Below are 23779 nucleotides of genomic sequence, written 5' to 3' on the forward strand. Positions count from 1 at the left end.
TCGTTTGAGCACCTGGATCCAGCTATGCCTTAAGTGAGGTACCACCCAAGACTTTTCAATTATTCCCTTAATTGTTTTACTCCAGGTTGAGTTTTTTAAATTAAAAAAAATTTTTTTTGTTTTAAAAATTTTTGGTCACTTGTGTCTGGAAAAGGCCAGACTAATAAATTCAACCACTTACAAACTCCAGGAGACCCTCAGGCACTCTTCTTTTTTTTTTTTTTTACAAGTGAAAACATTCTCTGCTGTTGTTTTTGTGCCAACTTTAGGGTTTCCAGAGAGGTTTGGGGCAGAGAATGGAAAGTGAAGATGTGGGAACTAAGTCCCTCCAGCCCCAAGGTTGAGCGAACCCCCTCCCAGCTAATTATACCACAGGGTTTGGGATCAGAGCCCCCTTCACTAAACTTTAGGAGTCCTGGAAGATAGGACCGGAATTATACCACTGAAACTTGGATAGCTTGCCAGGCATTGTGCTCAGAAAGGTGTGTGCCTCATCGGAAAGCTCACCTCAACCCTGTGCTGCTCCTCCCTTTGCAGATTTAGAGATCAAGGCTCTCTGCAAGAACCGGAGGCAAGACTTGAACCGAAATTTCCCTTTTCAAGGGCCCTTGGTTCTTGACCATAAAACAAAATTACTTAAGAGGTCTTGTCACCGGATTACCATTTGGTGAGCACTAGGTGCGGTGCTGACATTTTATCTGGATTATTTCAAGTCCTCCTAACTTGCTGGACGTTCCCGATTAAGGAGAAACAGGCTCCTGGAGACCTGACCTTAATCAGGCAAAGGTGAGTGGAGATGCGGGACTCGAACTCGGATTCTCCATTGAGTCCGGCTTTCCAGGGACATGGACATCAACTGTGCTACTTAGGCTCGCTCACGTGCTCACACACCTTCGCGATGGGGCTCTCATCACCTTAGCGGCGTCTTCCCCCCGGACTTCTTGGGATAATTCCCTCTTGGCTTGGACCATCTCCTCAAGCCCAAGTAGGTGAAGCAAAAGGGGCAGTGCCGAAGGGTCTGGTCCGGCGTCGGCCGCAGTGCGGCAGGTGGCGGCGCCCAGCCCAGAACCGCGAGCTCTCTGGCCCGGCCGGACGGCTGCAGAGGGGGTGGGCGCAACGCTGGGAACAGCGGCCGGCTCCGGAGGGCGCGGGGAGGGGCGCGGCGAGTGCGCGCTTGCGCGGTCGGGGGGACCCGCGGAGGCGCGCGGGGAGCGTGCGCGGCGATGCGCGCGTGCGCGGTGTTGGATGTGGGGGGGTGTGGGGGTCGCCGCGGAGGCGCGCGGCACGGCGGGAACATGGCGCGCGGGGCCGGCGCGCGCGCCTAGCTGGCGGGACCGTTAGCTCGAGGCGGACGCGGCCCGGGCCCCGCGGAGATGGAGCAGTCGCCGCCGCCGGCGCTCGAGCCCACCCCGGGGTCGACCCCGGCACGGAGCCGTAGGCGGCGGGAGCCCGAGTCACCAACGGCGCCGCCTCCGGTGAGTGCGTGAGGGGCGCGGGCCGGGAGACTTTCTTTGTGAAACTCCGTCGGTGCGAGCCGGGCCGGGCCTCGGCGGCTGACGAGCGCCCGCGAGGCGGAACCCGCCCCGTCGTCCGGGTTCGAGCCCTGCCTCGCGCCGCTCGGCAGCGGGACCCGGGCTGTTGCCTGCCCGCCTCAGTTTCCGCGGGAGTGTGTGTGCGCGCACGGGGGGCCGTATACAGTCGGCGCCTAATGCGCGCGGTGCCAATCCCTTGCCTCCGTCCCCGCTGGGCGGTGGCTGCCTGTGACCCGGGCCCACGGGAGAGGTAGACCGCAGCCGCTAGGAGACAGGTGTCGGCCAGCCCCGGGAGGCTCAGGTGCAGACAGCCCCAGGTGGAGTCTAAGGCAGTGAGCTGTCCGTTCCCGGAAGGAAGCAAGTCTGTCGGTGTCTCAGCACAGAGTGATTTTGGAATGCTTTACATCCATCTCAGCGTGGTGGTGTGTTTGGGGTATTTATCGGTCAGGGTGAAGGAAGTTGAGTGAAATGGACTTCGGAGGTGTGGCTCCGGCTGGATGGGATGGGATGCCCCCGAGCATTGGGCTCTCCAAACAGCCAGGGCATAGGAATAATCTGGAGCGCTTGATAAATATACAGGCGTCACAACTCACCCCAGGCCCAAGGACTCAGACTCTCCAAAGCAGAGGAGCAGATTTTGAATTTTTAACAAGCTCCTGAGTGATTATATCAGGCACATTTGACAAGCACTGTTTTAGTGTAAGCCTCCTGCGAGCAGGGACCTGATCTGTTCGTTGCTCACCATGGCATCCTGGTATCAGGCGCAGTGCTTAGCACATGGTAGATGGTCAGTACATATTTGTAGAAAGACTAAATGACTTAAGGAGTTTCCAAAATAGGAGTTCTTGTACTTTCAGGAGCTTTTTGAAGTTATTATCTCTGTCACATTTACTGTATGATGTGATTTTTCTCAGTCCCAACTTAACTTTTGTAACTGTTTATAAATGCCTTCTTTTCAGTATATTTTAGGCAAAAGCAAGGTATACCTTGCTTAGTATAAACCATCAACTATGTATAATCCTAGCTAGGTTAAAATTAATTCTGAAACTAAATTCTGAATAAAAAAATTGCACTTTTCTTTCTTTTCATCATTTGGGAACACTAGACTTATAGGATTTTGTTCTTTTCAGGCAGGTAAATATTTACATTTTCATCAAAGCAAATCTGAATTACTGTTTATTCAGAAAAGTTGGCAATTTGCTTAAACCTCTGAGTATTTGTAATTTTTATGTGGTATTTTGAAATTGAGATTTATGTTTAGTTCAGAGTCAATGCTAAAGTAGAATTGTTTGAAAGTTATTTGATATTTCAGGAGCTGTTTTTTTCATGTTTTTTGAATTTCAGTACTTGATTTAATTTCAGTAGTTTGTTGTTCATGGACAAAATATGAATGTATAGGAAGACAAAATTTTAGGAATATGCATATGAAGAAGAAAAATTGAAAATTAGGTGCTTTTTTTCTCTCAGCGTTTCATTTTTGTAGTTCATGCACATGTCTTTTTAAAAATTCCTTATTTTAATTGAGATATCAATATAATTGACATGTAACATATTAGTTTCAGGTGTACAACATGATGATTTGATATTTATATATATTGCAAAGTGATCACCACAGTAAGTCCAGTTAACATCCATTACCATACATAGTTACAGTTTATTTTCTTGTGATGAGAGCTTTTAAGTTCTACTCTTTTAGCAACAATCAAATATACAATACAGTGTTATAGTTCTATAGTCACCATGCTGTGCATCCCCATGACTTTTTTTTTTTAAAGTGTCTTAAAAAACCCCAGCTTTGTTGAGATATAATTAATCTTACAATATGTGGTCTTTTTGTGACTGGCTTCTTTCACTTATCACAGTGTTTTTGAGGTTTATCCATGTTGTACCTGTATCATTTATTTATTGCTGAATAATACTTAATTGAACAGATATACCACATTGTATCTTTTCATGCATTGATAGACATAGGTTTTCCCCCCCACCTTTTGGTTATAATGAATGATGCTGCTATGAACATTTGTGTACAAGCTTTAGTGTGGACATATGTTTTCATTTCTCTTGGGCATATCCCAATTGCTGGGTTATATGGTAACTCTATTTTAACCTTTTGAAAAGTTGAAAAACTTTTTCCTAAGTCATTGCATAATTTTGCATTCCCACCAGCAGTGTATGAGAGTTTTACAATCTTGTCAGTACTTGTTATTGGTTTGTCTTTTTTTTTTTAAATTAATTTTATTTATTTTTGACTGTGTTGGGTCATCATTGTTGCCCACTAGCTTCCTCTAGTTGTGGCGAGCGGAGGCTACTCTTCGTTGTGGTGTGCAGGCTTCTCATTGCAGTGTCTTCTCTTGTTGTGGAGCACCGGCTCTAGGCGTACGGGCTTCAGTAGTCGTGGCACACGGGGTCAGTAGTTGTGGCTCGCAGGCTTAGTTGCTCTGTGGCATGTGGGATCTTCCTGGGATCCCACATCTTCCTAGGGATCGAACCCATGTCCCCTGCACTGGCAGGCAGATTCTTAACCACTGCGCCACTAAGGAAGTCCCATGGTTTGTCTTTTTAACTTAGCCATCCTAGTAGGTGTTAAGTGGTATCTTATTGCAATTTTGATTTGCATTTCCTTGATGACTAATGATGTTGGGCATATTTTTTTGTGTGTGCGTATCGGCCATTTGTATATCTTTGGAGAAATTTCTATTCAAATCCTTTGTCCATTTTGGGGGGGGTCCAATTTTTAATTGGGTTATTTGTCTTTTTATTATTGAGTTGTAGGAGTTTTAAAAATGTTTTGGATACTAAATTAGGTATATGATTTGCAAATGTTTTCTCCCATTCTGTAGGTTGTGTTTTAACTTTTTTGACAGTGTCCTTTGTTGCAAAAAACGTTTTAATTGTGATGAAGTTCTTTTGTTGCTCATGCTTTTGGTGTCATATCTAAGAATCCATTGCCAAATTCAAGGTCATGAAGGTTTACCCCTATGATTTCTTCTAAGAATTTTATGTTTTTAGTCCTTATATTTAGGTCATCAATCCATTTTGAGTTAATTTTTGCATATGGTGTAAGGCAGTGGTCCAAATTCATTCTTTTGCATATTGTGATCCAGTTGTCCCAGCACTATATATTGAAAAGACTGTTCTTATCCCATTGGGTGGTGTTTGCACCCTTATTGAAAAATCAGCTGAATATGTGTTAGGTTTTTTTCTGGATTCTCAATCTTATTCTATTGCCTATCCTTATGCCAGTACAACACTAGTTGGTTACAGTAGCTTTGTAATAGGTTTTGAAATTAAGTGTAAGTCCTATAACTTTGTTCTTTTTCAAGACTGTTTTGACTTTTCTGGGTCCCTTACATATGGATTTTAGGATCAGTTTATCAGTTTCTGCCCAAGAGTAGCTGGGATTTTTATAGAGATTGTGTTTAATCTGTCCTTTCAATGATGTTTTATAGTTTTCAGGCCCAAGTCTTACACTTCTTCCAAAAATTTATCTGTAAGTATTTATTTTATTCTATTAGATGCTGTTGTACATGGTACTGTTTTTAACATTTCATTTCACATCATTGTTCATCACTAGCTCATTGCTAGTGTATAGAAAAAATACAGTTGAGTTTTGGATATATCTTTTAGCTTCATCGTTTAGTGGTAGTCTGTTCCAATTTTCTGTTTCAGATCTTTCCTCGAAAATAGTGAGGAAGAATGGTCTTTGAAAACTCAAGCATGGATGCAAATCCAGGTTCATATCTCTAAGTTTTGGCTCTGCTACTTACTAGTTGAGTTTTTGACAAATCTTAATGTTATATATCCAGTGTTCTCATATGTATAATGGGACAGTAATATCCATCTCAAAGAATTAAGTAAAAGAGAATGTATGTAGGTAGATATTTAGAGCAATGCCTTGCGTGTGGTAGGGATTTGGTACTTTGTTGTTCTTTTGCTAATTAACTCTATTTAAAAGCAAGCCCCAAAGCAAACAAAACTGCCAAACCAAAAAAAAACACAAAAAACCCTCCCCCCCCAAAATAAACAAACCTAAAACCTGAGACCAAAAAAAAAAAACAAACACCAAAAAAAAACCCCCCACAAAACAAAAACCTCAAACCTCTTCCTGTCCCCGTCACTTTTCTGTGACCCAAGAAATCCCTGTGAGTGTTTGAGGAACAGTGAAAGAGTCTTTCACACCACACAGTTGTATTGTAAAAGGCTGCTAAATCTAGGCTGCTCTATATGGTATTTGACAACGTATTTGTATGTATTACTAAAAATAATAAAAGTATAACTGAAAGCTGTTTGCTCTTACCCCATAGTTCTTATTAATGTCCTGTTCTTTTACTACTTATTTCTACTAAAAGCAGAAGCAGTATTTTTTCATTAAGTTTGTTGATTACAATTCTTATTTCTTTTGAATGATTGCTATTTTTTTTAACATCTTTATTGGAGTCTAATTGCTTTACAATATCAGCTATATGTATACATATATCCCCATATCCCCTCCCTCTTGCATCTCCCTCCCACCCTCTCTATCCCACCCTTCTAGGTGGTCACACAGCACTGAGCTGATCTCCCTGTGTGATGCAGCTGCTTCCCACTAGCTATCTATTTTACATTTGGTAGTGTACGTATATCACTGTTACTCTCTTACTTCTTCCCAGCTTACCCTTCCCCCTCACCGTGTCCTCAAGTCCATTCTCTACATCTGCGTGTTTTTTTTTTTTTTTGCGGTACGTGGGCCTCTCACTGTTGTGGCCTCTCCCGTTGCGGAGCACAGGCTCCGGACGCACAGGCTCAGTGGCCATGGCTCACGGGCCTAGCCGCTCCGCGGCATGTGGGATCTTCCCGGACCGGGGCACGAACCCGTGTCCCCTGCATCGGCAGGCGGACTCTCAACCACTGCGCCACCAGGGAAGCCCCTACATCTGCGTTTTTATTCCTGTACTGCCCCTAGGTTCCTCAGAACCATTTTTTTTTTTAGATTCCGTATATATGTGTTAGCATACAGTATTTGTTTTTCCCTTTCTGACTTACTTCACTCTGTATGACAGACTCTAGGTCCATCCACCTTCACTGCAGTACTATTTACAATAGCCAGGACATGGAAGCAACCTAAGTGTCCATCGACAAATGAATGGATAAAGAAGATGTGGCACATATATACAATGGAATATTATTCAGCCATAAAATGATTGCTGTTTTTAAAAAACTTAGAGACAAAGCCTGATGTTTGAATTGAAATTTAATAGTATTATTTTTATTTTGGTGCTTCTTCAGTAGCTGGAGTAGATTGCTGTTTTGTGCAGGAGGAAACCAGAGACAACAATATAATACAGATATGATGCTTGTAACATATGTTCATTGAATGTGTATTCACTACGAACCAAAGAAAATAATTGTTTATACTGTAAATATTATTTAAACAATATAAACTTACCTTCAGAATCACAATTATAATTAAATTTATAACCCACAGATCCACAGATTGATCTCACAGACATTTCTATAAGAATATTTTATTTATTTATTTATTTTCAAATTTATTTATTTATTTATGGCTGTGTTGGGTCTTCGTTGCTGCCCACAGGCTTTCTCTCTAGTTGTGGTGGGCGGGGGGCTACTCTTCGTTGTGGTGCGCGGGCTTCTCATTGCAGTGGCTTCTCTTGTTGTGGAGCACGGGCTTCTCATTGTGGTGGCTTCTCTTTGTGGTGGCTTCTCGTTGCGGATACGGGCTCTAGGTGCGTGGGCTTCAGTAGTGTGGCACGCGGGCTCAGTAGCTGGGGCTTGCAGGCTCTAGAGCGCAGGCTCAGTAGTTGTGGCGCACAGGCTTAGTTGCTCCGAGACATGTGGGATCTTCCCGGACCAGGGCTCGAACCTGTGTCCCCTGCACTGGCAGGCGGATTCTTAACCGTTGTGCCACCAGTCAAGTCCCTGTAAGAAAATTTTATTTAATTAATTTATTTATTTATTTTTGCGGGACGCGGGCCTCTCACTGTTGAGACCTCTCCCGTTGCGGAGCACAGGCTCCGGACGCGCAGGCTTAGCAGCCATGGCTTACGGGCCTAGGCCGCTCTGCGGCACGTGGTATCTTCCCGGACCGGGGCACGAACCTGCGTCCCCTGCATCGGCAGGCAGACTCTCAACCACTGCGCCACCAGGGAAGCCCAAGAAAATTTTAAATCAAAGTGTCTGTATTAAAAAAACCCAAAAAACCACAGCCTTTTATTATTAATCATTAGAGAAATGCAAATCAAAACTACAATGAGATCATCTCACAGCAGTCAGAATGGCCATCATCAAAAAATCTAGAAACAATAAATGCTGGAGAGGGTGTGGAGAAAAGGGAACACTTTTGTACTGATGGTGGGAATGTGAATTGGTACAGCCACTATGGAGAACAGTATGGAGGTTCCTTAAGGAACTAAAAATAGAACTATCATATGACCCAGCAATCCCACTACTGGCCATATACCCTGAGAGAACCATAATTCAAAGAGTCATGTACCAAAATGTTCATTGCAGCTCTATTTGCAATAGCCAGGAGATGGAAACAACCTAAGTGTCCATCATCGGATGAATGGATAAAGAAGATGTGGCAAATATATACAATGGAATATTAGTCAGCCATAAAACGAAACGAAATTGAGCTATTTGTAATGAGGTGGATGGACCTAGAGTCTGTCATACAGAGTGAAGTAAGTCAGAAAGAGAAAGACAAATACCGTATGCTAACACATATATATGGAATTTAAGAAAAAAAAATGTCATGAAGAACCTAGGGGTAAGACAGGAATAAAGACACAGACCTACTAGAGAATGGACTTGAGTATATGGGGAGGGGGAAGGGTAAGCTGTTACAAAGCGAGAGAGTGGTATGGACGTATATACACTACCAAACGTAAAATAGATAGCTAGTGGGAAGCAGCCGCATAGCACAGGGAGATAAGCTCGGTGCTTTGTGACCATGTAATTGGGTGGGATAGGGAGGGTGGGAGGGAGGGAGATGCAAGAGGGAAGAGATATGGGAACATATGTATATGTATAACTGATTCACTTTGTTATAAAGCAGAAACTAACACACCATTGTAAAGCAATTATACTCCAATTAAGATTTAAAATAAATAAATTAAAATAAATAAATAAATAAACAAAAACACAGCCTTTTATTATTCCAAAAACTGCATGTGTGCATGGTATATAATTAGAAAACATAAGACGAGCAAAAATACCCCCCCCCAGGTAACATTACTAATATAGTGATTACTACTCTTAATACCTTAATACATGACTTTCTGGAACTTCTTCTGTACATCTTTCTATATAACAATATTTGCACACATACAGACAAATGTATATAGGTATTTTAAATAAGACTGTATAAAATGTCTTTAATTATATTTAAAATCATCTTTATTTAGGTATAATTTATAAAAAAAATAAAATTTATCAACTTAAAGTGTATAGTTGTATGAGTTCTGACAAATATGTATAGTTGTGTAATCACCATTACAGTAAAAGTTGTAGAAGACTTTTCTTTTTTATTACTGAGTACTGCTCCAATGTATGTGTCCTGCAATTTGCTATCCAGTTACTAGTCAGTGAACATTTGGGTTTTTTTCTGGTTTTTAGTGATTGTGAATAGAGCTACTATGAACATTCACATACAAGTCTTTGTGTGTTTCATAAGACATACAGACAGACACATATATATATATATTTTGTAAGTGTTTAGGAGTGGGATTGCTGGATTGTATGGTGAACATTATATAGATACTGTTTTGAAACCTTTTTTTTCAGGCAGTGACCCCCCTCCCCACCAACTTTCCATTTAAGTAAATTTTCCTCTTAATAAATTCTCAGACAATATTAAAAATTTTGCCTATGGGGCTTCCCTGGTGGTGCAGTGCTTAAGAATCCGCCTGCCAGTGCAGGGGACACGGCTTCAAGCCCTGGTCCAGGAAGATCCCACATGCCGCAGAGCAACTAAGCCTGTGTGCCACAACTGCTGAGCCTGTGCTCTAGAGCCTGCATGCCACAGCTACTGAGCCCACGTGCCACAACTACTGCAGTCTGCGCGCCCAGAGCCTGTGCTCCACAACAAGAGAAGCCACCGCAATGAGCCGGTGCACCACAATGAAGAGTAGCCCTGGCTTGACGCAACTAAAGAAAGCCCGTGCTCAGCAATGAAGACCCAACACAGCCAAAAATAAATAAATAAATAAATTTATTTAAAAAAAAAAATTTTGCCTATCTAAGAATGTTCTTTGAAGCTGTTATGTCAAAATCAGTATCTAATCCAGGATCATGCCTTAATTAATGTCACTGAAGTTTCTTTTAATGTAGCATGGTCCCTTTTTTCATGACTCTGAGTCACTGGGAAGACCAAACCAGTTGTCCTGCAGTTATCTTCTGGATTTGTCTGGTAGCTTCCATGTGGTGCCATTTACCTTGTTTCTTTATTTCCTGTAAACTAGAAGCTGTATAAAAAGACTTGATGGATCCAAGTTAAATAGTTTGGCTAGATTATACCACTGGTAATGTCTACTTATTGTTGCGATAAAAGGCTTGTTTTATCATTAATATTTTCTTGCTGTTGAGAAACAGAAAGCAGTTATAATATCCTTCTATTCTTTAACTAGAGATCAGAGACTAGTCCGTTTTACTAGAGATCAAAAGTAGTATTGGGAGATTGAACAAGCAGTAACAGTAACTAGAGAGTAGAACAGTAAAAGGGGGGAAGCAGGTGTCATAGTATGGCTCTAACTGCCCTTACTGTGACCACTACCAAAAAACCCCTTTTTATCTCATGGCTGTATTACCTCCAGGAGAGGAAATTTCAGTCTGGAGAACATGCATTATTTAATAATTAATAGTGTAAAGTTAAATTGCAGTAATCTGAAATGTGAGTTCTTGAGATTCTAGCTGACAAATAACTGTTTGTAATGAGGATGTGGTATTATGTTGTGGATAAAGAACAGGTTGCTAAGAAATAGCACGTGGTCAAAGTAAAACAGCAAACCTGACTCTGTTGTAGCTTTGCAAGAGTGAAAAAAAAGTTTAGCTGTGACTGTTAAATATGGAAGGCATCTTATTGTATATGGTTTTCCTTTTCATGATTATATATCTGGCATTTCCAGGCTGTCACTGGCTAAGTTTGCCATAGTAGAAGTTCAAAAATTGCCATAGTAGCGTTTCAATGTACTGTGGACTTAGTTCAGAAAATGGTAGGAAAATTTTCTTATCAGTATTCTCTGCACTTCCAGAATTGCATAAAGAACATCACTTTGATGAAGATGAAACTTACTTTGATTATTATTTCCCTCTGTCAGTCATCATAAAAGGAAAGTCAGAAACCTTGATACTTATATTTTGCCAAATCATGCATATAGAAAGCCATTGGTGCCCATTTTTAGATTATAGATGCAAGAAAAAATAATTTTTGAAGATGAGGAGGGGAAAGTAAGAATAGAAAAGAAAAGACATATTGGAAAAGAATCATCCAAATAAATAGAAAGTAGGAGCAAGTGGAGATGAGAGAAGAGGGTAATTATTTAAGATTTAAAGATTTAAATCTTTAAATTTAAAGATTTAGATTTAAAGCACAAACATTCTAAAAATTATTATTGGGATCTCTTGTGTGACCTTTCTTTCTTTTGTGATTGAACTCTGCAGCATCAAGTAAAGCTGGAATGGATTCAGTTCTTTGGGGCTGAAGGTATTTTTCTTGGTTGTTTTATTGTAGCAGTTGGACTGGGCAGTTTAAGGAATGTAGTTTTAAAATAATAAGTCTAATCTTGACATCCTATGTTCATGGACCAGAAGACTTAACCGTGTTAATATCGCAGTACTCCCCCACATGATGTACAGGTTAAGTGCAATTCCTATCAAAATCCCATCTGCCTTTTTTGCAGAGATTGACAAGCTGATCCTAAAATCCATATGGAAAGGCAGGGTACCCAGAATAGCCAAGGCAATCTTGAAAAAGAACAAACTTAGAGGTCTCACAGTTCCCAATTGCAAAATCTACTATAAAGCAACAGTAATCAAGACAGTGTGGTACTAGCTTAAGAATAACACAGGTCAATGAAATTGAGAGTCCAGAAATAAATCCTCACATTTACAGCCAACTGATTCTCAACAATGGTGTGAAGACAATTAAATGGGGGAAAGAATGGTCTTTTCAGTGAATGTTGCTGGACAACAAACAACTGGATATCCACCTGCAAAATGATGAATTTGGACCCCTACCTCACACCATACACAAAAATTAACTCAAAATAAATCGAAGACCTAAATGTAAGAGCAAAAACAATGAAAATCTTATCAGAAAACACAGGTCTGTAAGTGACAACATTTTTATAAATTTATTTATTTATTTTTGGCTGTGTTGGTTCTTCATTGCTGTGTGCGACTTTCTCTAGTTGCGGTGAGCGGGGGCCACTGTTCCCTGTGGTGCATGGGCCTCTCATCACGGTGGCCTCTCCCATTGTAGAGCACGGGCTCCAGGCATGTGGGCCCCAGCAGTTGTGGTATGTGGGCTCAGCAGTTGTGGCTCGGTTCCAGAGTACAGGCTCAGTAGTTGTGGCGCACGGGCCCAGCTGCTCCGCGGCATGTGGCATCCTTCCGGACCAGGGCCTGAACCTGTGTCCCCCGCATTGGCAGGCGGATTCTCAACCACTGCGTCACCAGCGAAGCTGGTGACAACATTTTTAATGCAAGCATGTTAACCTCCAAGTGCTTATGAGATATTATGCCAGATTGTAGAGCAGAGGAAGCCATCAATTCCATAAGACTTAACCCTGTGACCGTCTTTTACTAAGAGCTTAGTTTCCTGAAATTTTGTTAGTACAGTTTGATACTGAAAAGTATATATTTAATAAGGGCAAACACTTAGGTTGAAGCAGTACCTTTTATTTTGGAGTTAATTGGTCATTCCCATTTCCCTCTCAGGAGTTTGCATGCTACTAATATTATTTTGGAATGCAGTCACCTTTATTGGGCATTTGGTCCTGTGTATAGTTTCTTGTCCTTGGGAAAAGTATCTGACAGGGGATTGCACAATTTCCTGAGAGGATACTAAAAAAGTACTAAAAACACTGCCACAAATGCTTTTGTTCTGTATGTAATGTCTTTGTGTAGAGTGCTGTCTTGGATCCTTATGGTTTTAGCTTATGTAGAAACAGCATTTTTAAAAGTTGCTCCACTGTCAAATAATGCTCTTCTTAAATTCATTGCTTCTTTCTTTATTTTATTTTTGGCTGCTTTGGGTCTTTGTTGCTGCGCGTGGGCTCTCTCTAGTTGCGGAGAGCAGGGGCCGCTCTGTTGCGGTGTGTGGGCCTCTCATTGTGGTGGCTTCTCTTGTTGCAGAGCACGGGCTCCAGGTGTGCGGGCCTCTGTTGTTGCAGCACACAGGCTCAGTAGTTGTGGTGCATGGGCTTAGCTGCTCTGCCGGCTGTGGGATCTTCCCAGACCAGGGCTTGAACCCGTGTCGCCTACATTGGCAGACAGATTCTTAACCACTGTGCCACCAGGGAAGTCCCAAATTCATTGCTTCTTAATCTCCACAAAGATTTATGAAAACCATTTATAGAAATTGTTCAGGAAATTGGTCATAAATTCCAAATATATTTCATAAAAAAATAAAATTTTTGTTAGGTATATTTGGAAGAACCATGTAAATTATAGAGTACTGTGTGTTCCTTCCATAAGTATAAGGTCTGTTGGTTTCAGATTATTATCACTAACATGTGCTTACTATGTGTTAAGCACTGTTCTAAGTCCTTTACATAAATTAACTCATTTAATCCTCACAACTATCTTATAAGGTAGTTATTATTGTTATCACTGTTTTACACATGAGGAAACTGAGATACAGCAAGGTTACTAAGTAGTAACTTACTCAAGCTCCACAGTTAGGAAGCTGAGTTGCCCTGGATTCTAATTTAGTAGTTTGGCTCTGGAGTCTACGTTCTTAACCACTGCCCTAGACTATCTTTGATTTGAACGATCATTAAGGAAATAGTCATCAATTAGAACTTTTGCTACTGAATGTTAAACTTGTTGCAGAATAGCAGTATAGGAATTCCCCTGGATATTTTGTTAAAATCTAGTTTTCATTGTGGGGTTTAAGGTTATGTTGGCACAGTATTCTGGAATTTGAGTCCCTATAATGATGATAGAGCCAAAGAATGAGTACTTGATACTAAGTTTATTCTTTCATTTTATTATCTTGCAACTTTTCATCAATCAAAAGATAAAATTAACTACAATGTAAGCAGTTTATTTTTAAGTATTTAAAGTTATAAAGCTGTTATTAAACTAATGCTTAATGGAGTACCTGACATAAAGGATTCTTGAATGAATAATGGGAATTAAACCAGATAATGAAGAAAAGTATTAAATGAAATGAGTCTATATAAAAATAATAGTTTTTAAGATAGTAAAGAAGTGATTCTAATTTCATATGCATCTCTGAAATAAAAGGAATTATAAAATAAAATCATAGCTTGTATCTTCCTTATTTATTGATGAAGGGAATCAGTCTTTATAATGCAAATTAAAAGTTGTTAACTAAAAACAAAGCAAAATTAATACTATAAGTCATTTATTGATTCAGAATTTTAGCCCAAGGTCAGGTTTGTGAAATTAACGTATAATTTTAGTTTCCTGAAAGAAGTTTTTGATTGTTTAAAAAAAAAATGGATTCCAGAAATATATTCTTCATTTGAACTTCCTGAGAGAGTTAAATGTAAGTATTTACTTAATAAATATCAATTTTTGAGCTTTTCCTTATTCTTGAAGGAAAGAGTTGAAATAATTGAATGTCTAGAGACAGTTTTACACTGCTTTTTGTTTGTTTTTGCTGCACTGCACAGCTTGTGGGATCTCAGTTCCCCACCCAGGGATTGAACCTAGGTCCCGGCAGTGAAAGTGCTGCGTCCTAACCACTGGACCACCAGGGAATTCCCTATACTGCTTTGTTTTAAGTCATGTCTATTTGTGAACTCAAAGCTATTTAGAGAAGGATTTAAAATTTTTATCCTTTGTGAGATGGGTTGTAAACAAATTGGCAGATATTGAGAAATACGATTACTCTTCTACTTTAGAGTACATATTTCTAGTTGAAGTTGGAAGAGAGAGAGTTAGTCGATGTGTTTGCTAGTTAATTTTTTTTCAAAATGTGGTTGGTTTCCCACCATTGTCATAGCATTTTGATTGATTTTATAGAGGGAGTTGTGAAAGTGAATTTGTGTCAATTTGGCTCAAATATTTTTAAAAAGTTTTGTTTCTTGTGTATTTTATCACTTTTTGTTCATAATGAGTTTAGATACAGCAGTATTTTAACATTGGCTTTTAAAAATCATGACACTAAAAACACATATTATGTTTAACAATACTGCAGAAAATAAAAGTTACTTTTATTAAATTTCCACTTATACAAAGTTTGTATGTAAGACATGTATTTACAATTAAGGATAACGAACTCTTAAATTTTATATTCTCAGCCCAAGATATTTTTGAGCTTCAGTAAATAGAAACCATAATTTATAAAATAAATTGTGTATACCTACCATGAATTACCTTACTTTTGATTTCTGAATGGGACAATAGTGAAGGTAGTAGTTTTATTTTGCAGTGTGGAAGATGATTTCATTGCCTGAGTTTCTACCCATTTTGTCCTGTGTGTGTTGTCAGGTCAGATGTTCTCAACCAAGAGTCTTAAAAAATCACTCCATATGTGAGAAAATTATTTCCCTTATAGCTGCAAGTCCAGATATGAACTTTAAAAAACATGTAAGCAAGTTGTGCTTAAGTGTTGCATTTCAAAGGCTGCCTTAAATTTAGAGGGTTGTGTATCATGGCATTGTAGCATATGTAGTGTCAAAAGCATGAGATCTGTACCTTATTGTCCTATCCATAAAGTGAGAATGCTACCGTTGCTTATTTTACAGGGTTGTTGTCAGGATTAAATGAATTAATATGTATATATTATTTAAAACACTTCCAGGCACACAGTAAGTGCTAAATAAATGCTAGGGGTGTGTGTGTGTGTGTGTGTGTGTGTGTGTGTGTGTGTTGTGTTTTGTTGTTGTTATTACTATTGTTGACCTAAAACAAATAGACTGCCAGATATTTCTCCAGCAAAGATGAGTTTATTTGGGATCAGCAGAGAATTGCAGTTTGGGGTGGGCATCCATGGTGAGCACGCATGGCAAGGAAAGGAGAACACTTCTATAGAGAGGAAGTTGGGAGGACAGTAGTAAAGGAGTCCATGGCTTTTCAGTGGTTGTGTCCTTGCCAGGAAAGAAGAGGAACCTTTCTTCTTCCTGTTGGGCTCTGCTATCGTTACAAGGTATGGGAGCTCCCCTTTCTGGTCTCCCAACTCCATTTAACTGAGGTTTCTTTCCTGGGTATAGTATCTCATGTTGGAGGGAAAGTGCACATATTGGAAAGTTAATTATGTCGTATTTGAGTAACAAGGAGGGCTAGGAGGGAAAACTCTCAGGTACTTTTTATCTAAAATCCATATGTCGTCAAGATCACAGACACTGGAGATCATCTGAAGTGCTATGTTATCATCAAAGGTTTGGTGGCAAACTTTCAACAGGCTTGGTCCAGATATCTTGGGAAAGCTGTCTCATCAGATGTCATCTGCTTCAATTCCAGGAAATCTTTACTTTCAGATCACCAGATGATGGTGCAGGTCCTTTCAGGGTTTGGTGCTTTCTTTAGGTGTGTCGCATGAATCCAAGAGTCTGTTCCTTGAAATTTGGTGATATAAGGGTTGGTTAGCAGTACCTGATAGGGGGCTCTGCAGTGAGGTTGAAGAGAGCTCTTCTGGAGGTGTCTTTTCCAGTAGATGAAATCTTCAGGTTTCAAGGTGTGATGCTTAAGTATTTTGTCTCCGGAGAGTGCACTATGAAAAGATTGCTCTACCAAAGCACGGTTATTTTTATTTATTTACTTATTTACTTATTTATTTAATGACATGCTACTTTAAAAAAAATAAATTTATTATTTATTTATTTATTTTTGGCTGCATTGGATCTTCGTTGCTGCACATGGGCAGAAAGTTGCTGTGAGCGGGGGCTACTCTTCGTTGTGGTGCACGGGCTTCCCATTGCGGTGGCTTCTCTTGGTGCAGAGCATGGGCTCTAGGCACGTGGGCTTCAGTAATTGTGGCACGCAGACTCAGTAATTGTGGCCTACGGGCTCTAGAGCGCAGGCTCTGTAGTTGTGGCGCATGGACTTAGTTGCTCCGTGGCATGTGGGATCTTCCTGGACCAGGGATCAAACCCATGTCCCCTGCAGTGGCAGGTGGATTCTCAACCACTGCGCCACCAGGGAAGCCCAGCATGGTTATTTTTAATACAAGCGATTATACCTTTGCAATATTGGAGTATCTCTTCTTTTATCAGTTGTGCATCAAAAGAATCAGGAGCCAAGTGCATTAGGCATCCTGTGACTATCTCAAATGTTAAGAGTTTATGAATTCCAAAAGGGGTGGATTCCAAAAGGGGTGGATCTAAGATTTAAAAGAACCAATGGCAATGCTTTTGACCAAGGTATTTGGAGAGCCTCTACAGATTTTTCCAGTTGAGTCTTAATAAAGCCCTTAGTGCATTTGACTAAAGCAGAGGATTGAGGGTGGTAAGCACAGTGAAAGTATTATACAACTGGCCAAACTGCACAAACTTGTCCAAGTACCTGGCCATTAAATGGGTTCCTGGATCACTATGAAGTTTGAGAGGCGTTCTCTAGGTAGGGATAATTTTTTCCAAAAGGACTTTTTAGCCATAAAGGAGGCAGTAGCCTGTCTGCCAGGGAAGTCTGCAGTCCAGTGTGATAACATACAGACCATAACTAAAACATATTTATATCCATGAGACAGAGGAAGTTGTGTGAAATCCATTTGCCAGACCTCAAATGGTCCATTAGGCAGTTTAAAATATCTGAGAGCAGTACGAACAGGCTTCCCTGGGTTGTACTTCAGATAAATGGGACAAGTGAGGTAGGCACTTTTGGTGGCCTTATTAATGATTTCTTACCAATATTGATTCACAAAGGCTATCATTTTGTCAGTAGACCAATGGTTTATTGCGTGTACAATGGTGAGGACTGGGAATTTTAGAGCCTCTGGTAGGACTTGGTTGTTATTTGGTCCAAACCAGAGCTTTCTGTTTTTATCAAGTCAACAGTTGTTGAGTTTCCAGTCTTGTTTTTCTTTTTCTGAGGCCAATTGTTGGGCTTCTCTAGCCAGTTTTTCTAAGTTATCATTTGGAGAAATATCCCTTTCGACCATGACAGAGGTTTGGCTATTGTTGGTTCCTTTAAGGGCAGCTTTCCTTGCGGAAATATCAGCAAGATGATTTCCCTTAAATTTCAGAGAGTCAAGTTTAGAATGCCCTGGAATCTTAATAATAGCTAAAGTGGTAGGTAAAAGTATTGCATCCAGTAATTCCTGAACATAGGAGCCATTTTAAATTTTATTTCCACTGGAAGTAAGAAAGCCATGTTGCTTCCACTACATTTCAAAATCATGAGTTATTTAAGCACATCTACTCTTAATATAAACATTGGCAGTTTTGTCATTGGCTAAAGTATGGGCATACCTCATTTTACTGTGCTTCACTTTATTGCACTTTGCAGATATTGCATTTTTTACAAATTGAAGGTTTGTGGCGATTCTGCATTGAGCAAGTCTGCCGGCGACATTTTTTCCCAACAGCGTTTGCTCACTTCATATCTCTGTGTCACATTTTGGCAACTCTCACAATATTTCAAAATTTTTCATTAATTTTATATTTGTTATGGTGATCTGTGATCTTTGATGTTAGTATTGTGATTGTTTGGGGGCACCACGAATTGCGCCCACATAGGATGTTGAACTTAATTGATAAATGTTGTGTGTATCCTGACTGCTCCACTCACTGGCCATTCTTCTGTCTATCTCTGTCTTCTTGGGCCTCCCTATTTCCTGAGACACAATAGTATTGAAATTAGGCCAATGAATAAACCCTTCGGTTGCCTCTAAGTGGTCAAATCAAAGGAAGAGTTGCAAATCTTTCACTTTAAATCGAAAGCTAGAAATGATTAAGCTTAGTGAGGAAGGCATGTCAAAAGCTGAGATAGGCTAAAAACTAGGCCTCTTGTGCCAGTTACCCAAGTTGTGAATGCAAAGGAAAAGTTCTTGAAGGAAATTAAAAGTGCTGCTCCAGTGAATACACAAATGATAAGTAAGCCGAACAGCCTTATTGCTGTTATGAAGAAAGTTTTAATGGTCTGGATAGAAGATCAAGCTAGCCACAGCATTCCCTTAAGCCAGAGCCTAATCCAGAGCAAGGCCCTAACTCTCTTTGCTTCTGTGAAGGCTGAGAGAGGTGAGGAAGCTGCAGAAGAAAAGTCTGAGCAAGTAGAGGTTGGCTCATGAGACTTAAGGAAAGAAGCTGTCTCCATAACATAAAAGTGCAAGGTGAAGCAGCAGGTGCTGATGTAGAAGCTTCAGCAAGTTATCCAGATCTAGCTAAGATAATTAATGAATGTGGCTACACTAAACAGTAGATTTTTGATGTAGATGAAACAGCCTTCTATTGGAAGAAGATGCCATCTAGGACTTTCATAGCTAGAGAGAAGTCAGTGCCTGACTTGAAAGCTTCAAAGGACAGGCTGACTCTTATTACGGACTAATGCAGCTAGTGACTTTAAGTTGAAGCCAATGCTATTTACTATTCAAGAAATCCTAGGGCCCTTAGGAATTATGCTAAATCTACTCTGCCTGGATGACAGCACATCTGTTGACAACATGGTTTACTGAATATTTTAAGCCCACTGTTGAGACCTACTGCTCAGAAAAAAAGATTCCTTTCAAAATATTACTGCTCATTGACAATGCACCTGTTCACCCAAGCACCCTGATGGAGATATACAATGAGATTAGTGTTGTTTTCATGCCTGCTAACAAAACATCATTTTGCAGCCCATGGATCAAGGACTAATTTTGACTTTTAGGTCTTATTATTTAAGAAATGCATTTTGTAAGGCTGTAGTCACCATAGATGGTGATTCTAATGATGGATCTGGGCAAAGTAAATTGAAAAACATTCTGGAAAGGATTCACCATTCTGGATGCCATTAACATTCATGATTCGTGGGAAGAGGTCAAAATATCAACATTAAAAGCAGTTTAGAAGAAGTTGCTTCCAACCCACATGGGTGACTTTGAGGGGTTCAAGACTTCAGTGGAGGAAGTAACTGCAGATGTGGTAGAAACAGCAAGAGAACTAGAATGAGAAGTGGACCCTGAAGGTGTGACTGGATTGTAGCAATCTCATGATAAAACTTTAACAGATGAGGAGTGTTTCTTATAAATGAGTAAAGAAAGTGGTTTCTTGAGAATCTACTCCTGGTGAAGAAGCTGTGAAGGTTGTTGAAAGTGACAAAGGATTTAGAATATTACATGAACTTAGCTGATAGAGCAACAGCAGGAATTGAGAGGATTGACTCCAATTTTGACAGTTCTACTGTGGGTAAAACGCTATCAAACAGCACTGTGTGCTACAGAGAAATGGTTCGTGAAAGGAAGAGTCAATTGATGAGGCAACCTTCACTGTGGTCTTATTTTCAGAAACTGTCATGGCCACCCCAGCCTTCAGCAACCACCACCCTGATCAGTCAGTAGCCGTCAACACTGAGGCAAGACCCTCCACCAGCAAAAAGATGACCACTCACTGAAGGCTCAGACAATGGTTACCATTTTTAGCAATAAAGTATTTTTAAATTAAGGTATATATAGATATATTTTTGGACATAATCCTATTACACACTTTATAGACTACAGTTTAGTGTAAACATGACTTCTAAACGCACTAGGAAACCAGAAAATTCATGAAAAATGCACTAAACGCACTAGAAAACCAGAAAATTCATGTGACTCGCTTTGTTGTGATATTTGATTTATTGCAGGGGTCTGGAACTGAACCGGCAACGTTACCAAAGTATGCTTGTATAAGCCCACCACATTTTGAAAGATGTCTGGCAAAAACAATAGAGTAGTTGCTATCAAGACATTATTTCTGATAACAGATAGCAGAATTGGTTAACCAGCATAACCTTTTATTCTCTGTAGCAAGGAAACCTTGATCACTGCTTCCTACTGTTTTGTGGATTCTAAGGGAGGTCATGGTTCAATTCATATGTAGACCATCTGTAGACTGAGTAAATAAAATAACTTGTTTGCCCATGCCTCTGTTTTTTTTCAAATATGTATAGATACTGTATTTTTTTTTACTTTTTAATTTAAAAAATTTTATTTAATTTTTTGCTGCATTGGGTCTTCGTTGCTGCATGTGGACTTTCTCTAGTTGCGGTGAGCGGGAGCTACTCTTCTTTCTGGTGTGGTGGGCTTCTCATTGCGGTGGCTTCTCTTGTTGCGGAGCATAGGCTCTAGGCGTGCAGGCTTCAGTAGTTGTGGCACGCGGGCTCAGTAGTTGTGGCGTAAGGGCTCAGTTGCTCTGCGGCATGTGGCATCTTCCCGGACCAGGGCTCGAACCCGTGTTCCCTGCATTGGCAGGCAGATTCTTAACCACTGCGCCACCACGGAAGCCCCTTATTGCCTTTAAATACATGTATATTTTGTGAATCAAAACAGTATCTAGGGCTTCCGTGGTGGCGCAGTGGTTAAGAATCTGCCTGCCAATGCAGGGAACACGGGTTCGAGCCCTGGTCCGGGAAGATGCCACATGCCGCAGAGCAACTGAGCCCTTACGCCACAACTACTGAGCCTGCTCTCTGTAGACCGTGAGCCACAGCTACTGAGCCCATGTGCCACAACTACTGAAGCCTGTGCGTCTAGAGCCTGTGCTCCGCAACAAGAGAAGCCACTGCAATGGGGAGCCCGCACACCGCAAAGAAGAGTAGTCTCCGATCACCGCAACTAGAGAAAGCCCATGCACAGCAATGAAGACCCAATGCAGCCAAAAAATTTAAAAAATAAAATAAATAAAATAAATAAAGGCAATAAGAGTAGCCTTTGCTATTTCTTTGTATTTTCTCAATTAGCTGTCTTAAAATGGACAGTTAAGAGATCAGAAAAAGGTTTTGATGCTTAAAGGGGGTCAAGAAAGTATTGTCAATGATTGATTTAGATCAGAGGTTGGCAAACTTTTCCTATAAAGCTCTAGGTAGTACATATTTCAGGCTTTATAGGCTACACAAGTCTCTGTTGCAACTACTAAACTGCCACTGTAGTACAAAAGCAGCCATAGACAATATATAAACAATAGGGTTTGGCTGTGTTCCAATAAAACTGTATTTCCAAAAATGGGTAGTGGGTTGATTTGGATCACATGCCGAAGTTTCCTAAGCCCTGTTTTAGATCTTCTAAAAGTTCTTTCAAATTCTAAGAATTAACTTTAAAAAGAAGGAGGTGAGGGCTTCCCTGGTGGCACAGTGGTTGAGAGTCCGCCTGCCCATGCAGGGGACTCGGGTTCGTGCCCCGGTCCGGGGGGATCCCACGTGCCGCGCAGCGGCTGGGCCCGTGGGCCATGGCCGCTGGGCCTGCGCGTCCGGAGCCTGTGCTCCGCAGCGGGAGAGGCCGCCGCAGTGAGAGGCCCGGGTACTGCAAAAAAAACAAAAAAACAAAAACAAAAAAAGAAAAACTAGAAAAAAAAAAAAGGAGGTGAGAGAAGGAGTCAGATTACAATCTTGTTTACACCTCAGAGAACACTTGTCAGTTGATAAGGATCATTCCTGCCAATCTCAACTCTTACACTAGATTACAGTGTAGGTTTTGTGAGTATTGGTGACTGTAAAGTTCAGAATCCTGTACTTCTGTACATTGACCTAGGTTTCACTCTCCCTTGAATGGTGCTGAGTACACAGAGAATTATATTTTCATTTTCATGCATTTCTAGGTTCCTGCTGGGTTGAGTGTGTTTATTTGTAGAACCTCTTCCTTCTAATTATTTCATGGCAGGCTTCTTTTGATCATATTTTGCATATATTTATAAAAGATAGTTCCTTTTCCCTGATTCTAGTGTACTTCACTTTGGGACTGTCAGGAAAAATTGTGAAGGACTTGAAATGGACTTGGAAAAAGATCACTGCCTATCTTCAGTGGAAAACTAGGTTATTAGGAATGCAGTGTGCTCTTGTAGGTTGTCTGATTCTATGAAATTTGCACCTTTCATTGTCTTTGAACTACTCTGTAGCTCTATACATTGTAGATAAGTGATAGCAATGCAAATTATTCTCTCCAGATGGAGGGATGATTGATTTCACTTTCCTCCTCCTTGAAGGGCAGTTTGCATTGTCGACGAAATAATTAATCAATAGTCTTAGAAAGAAATGGAAAATTTTATTGGAGCCAACCTGAGGATTATAACACGCAGACAGTCTTTCACAAAACAACTCTGAGGACTGTTTTGCCTGTTGGAGGTCAAAGCACAGTTATATAAGTTTTTGGGACAAAGGGTTATATGTCGAATGATGTATTAACAGTTCACACAGTCCAGATCTGCACTTACAAAGTAAATAGTGCGTTGTGGGTCACCCATGGCAGTCCCAAAGTGAAGTACACTAGAATCAGGGAAAGGTAACTATTTTTTATTGAAATAAATATGATCAAAAGAAGCCTACCATGAAATAATTAGAAGGAAGGGGTGCTACAAATAAACAGACTCAAAGTGAGTAGTGGGTCATGGGTCATTGAGACTCCTTATAAGATTAAGAAGGAAGGTTATCTCCTAAGGAGGTCTGGGTAGTGCAGATGCACAATACCCACTAAAGGGGAGGGAGGAGGCCCAAAGAAGCAGAGAAAAATTTTACATTTAAACTTGTCTTGACTTGCCATAAAATATGAATTTTATTTAATCAACATCTATTTAGAAATTCAATTCAGCATTTCTAATTGCCTATACATTTAATTCAATTTAATTGGTTGTAATGTTTTACTGGTTTACTCATTAGTTAATGAGTTAAATAAAGTCTTTGATGTGTGTCATTTTTTATTTGTATTAGAGTCATGATTTTACCTTTACAAAAATGGGTATTTTAACAGGAATAAGATCATTTAGTGGTTTTTATTCATTGGCTCACTTCTCACAAAATGCCTATCAATTATGGTCATAGAATTAATATTTTCATAACTTACCTGATTCTGCTAGAACCTTGGAACTTAAAGTGTGGTGAATAGGCTAGCAATGCCAGTATCATCAGGAGCTTGTTAGAAAGGCAAAATTTCAGGCCTCATTCTAAACCTA

The 23779-nt window shown here is 40.3% G+C and overlaps 1 protein-coding gene across 2 annotated transcripts in view; it reads left to right on the plus strand.

Annotated features, from left to right (window-relative positions):
• The first annotated feature begins 1269 nt into the window (after window positions 1-1269).
• Window positions 1270-23779, plus strand: part of TTC28 (tetratricopeptide repeat domain 28) — a 590731-nt gene continuing 568221 nt past the window's right edge. For both annotated transcript variants that reach the window (XM_004283800.4, XM_033412749.2), the window contains exon 1: window positions 1270-1475. In XM_004283800.4, coding sequence (XP_004283848.1) covers window positions 1374-1475 — 102 coding nt within the window. In that variant the 5' untranslated portion in view covers window positions 1270-1373. The remainder of the gene's footprint in view (window positions 1476-23779) is intronic.

Source organism: Orcinus orca, chromosome 15, assembly GCF_937001465.1.
Source record: "Orcinus orca chromosome 15, mOrcOrc1.1, whole genome shotgun sequence".
In the NCBI taxonomy this organism is placed as follows: Eukaryota; Metazoa; Chordata; class Mammalia; order Artiodactyla; family Delphinidae; genus Orcinus; species Orcinus orca.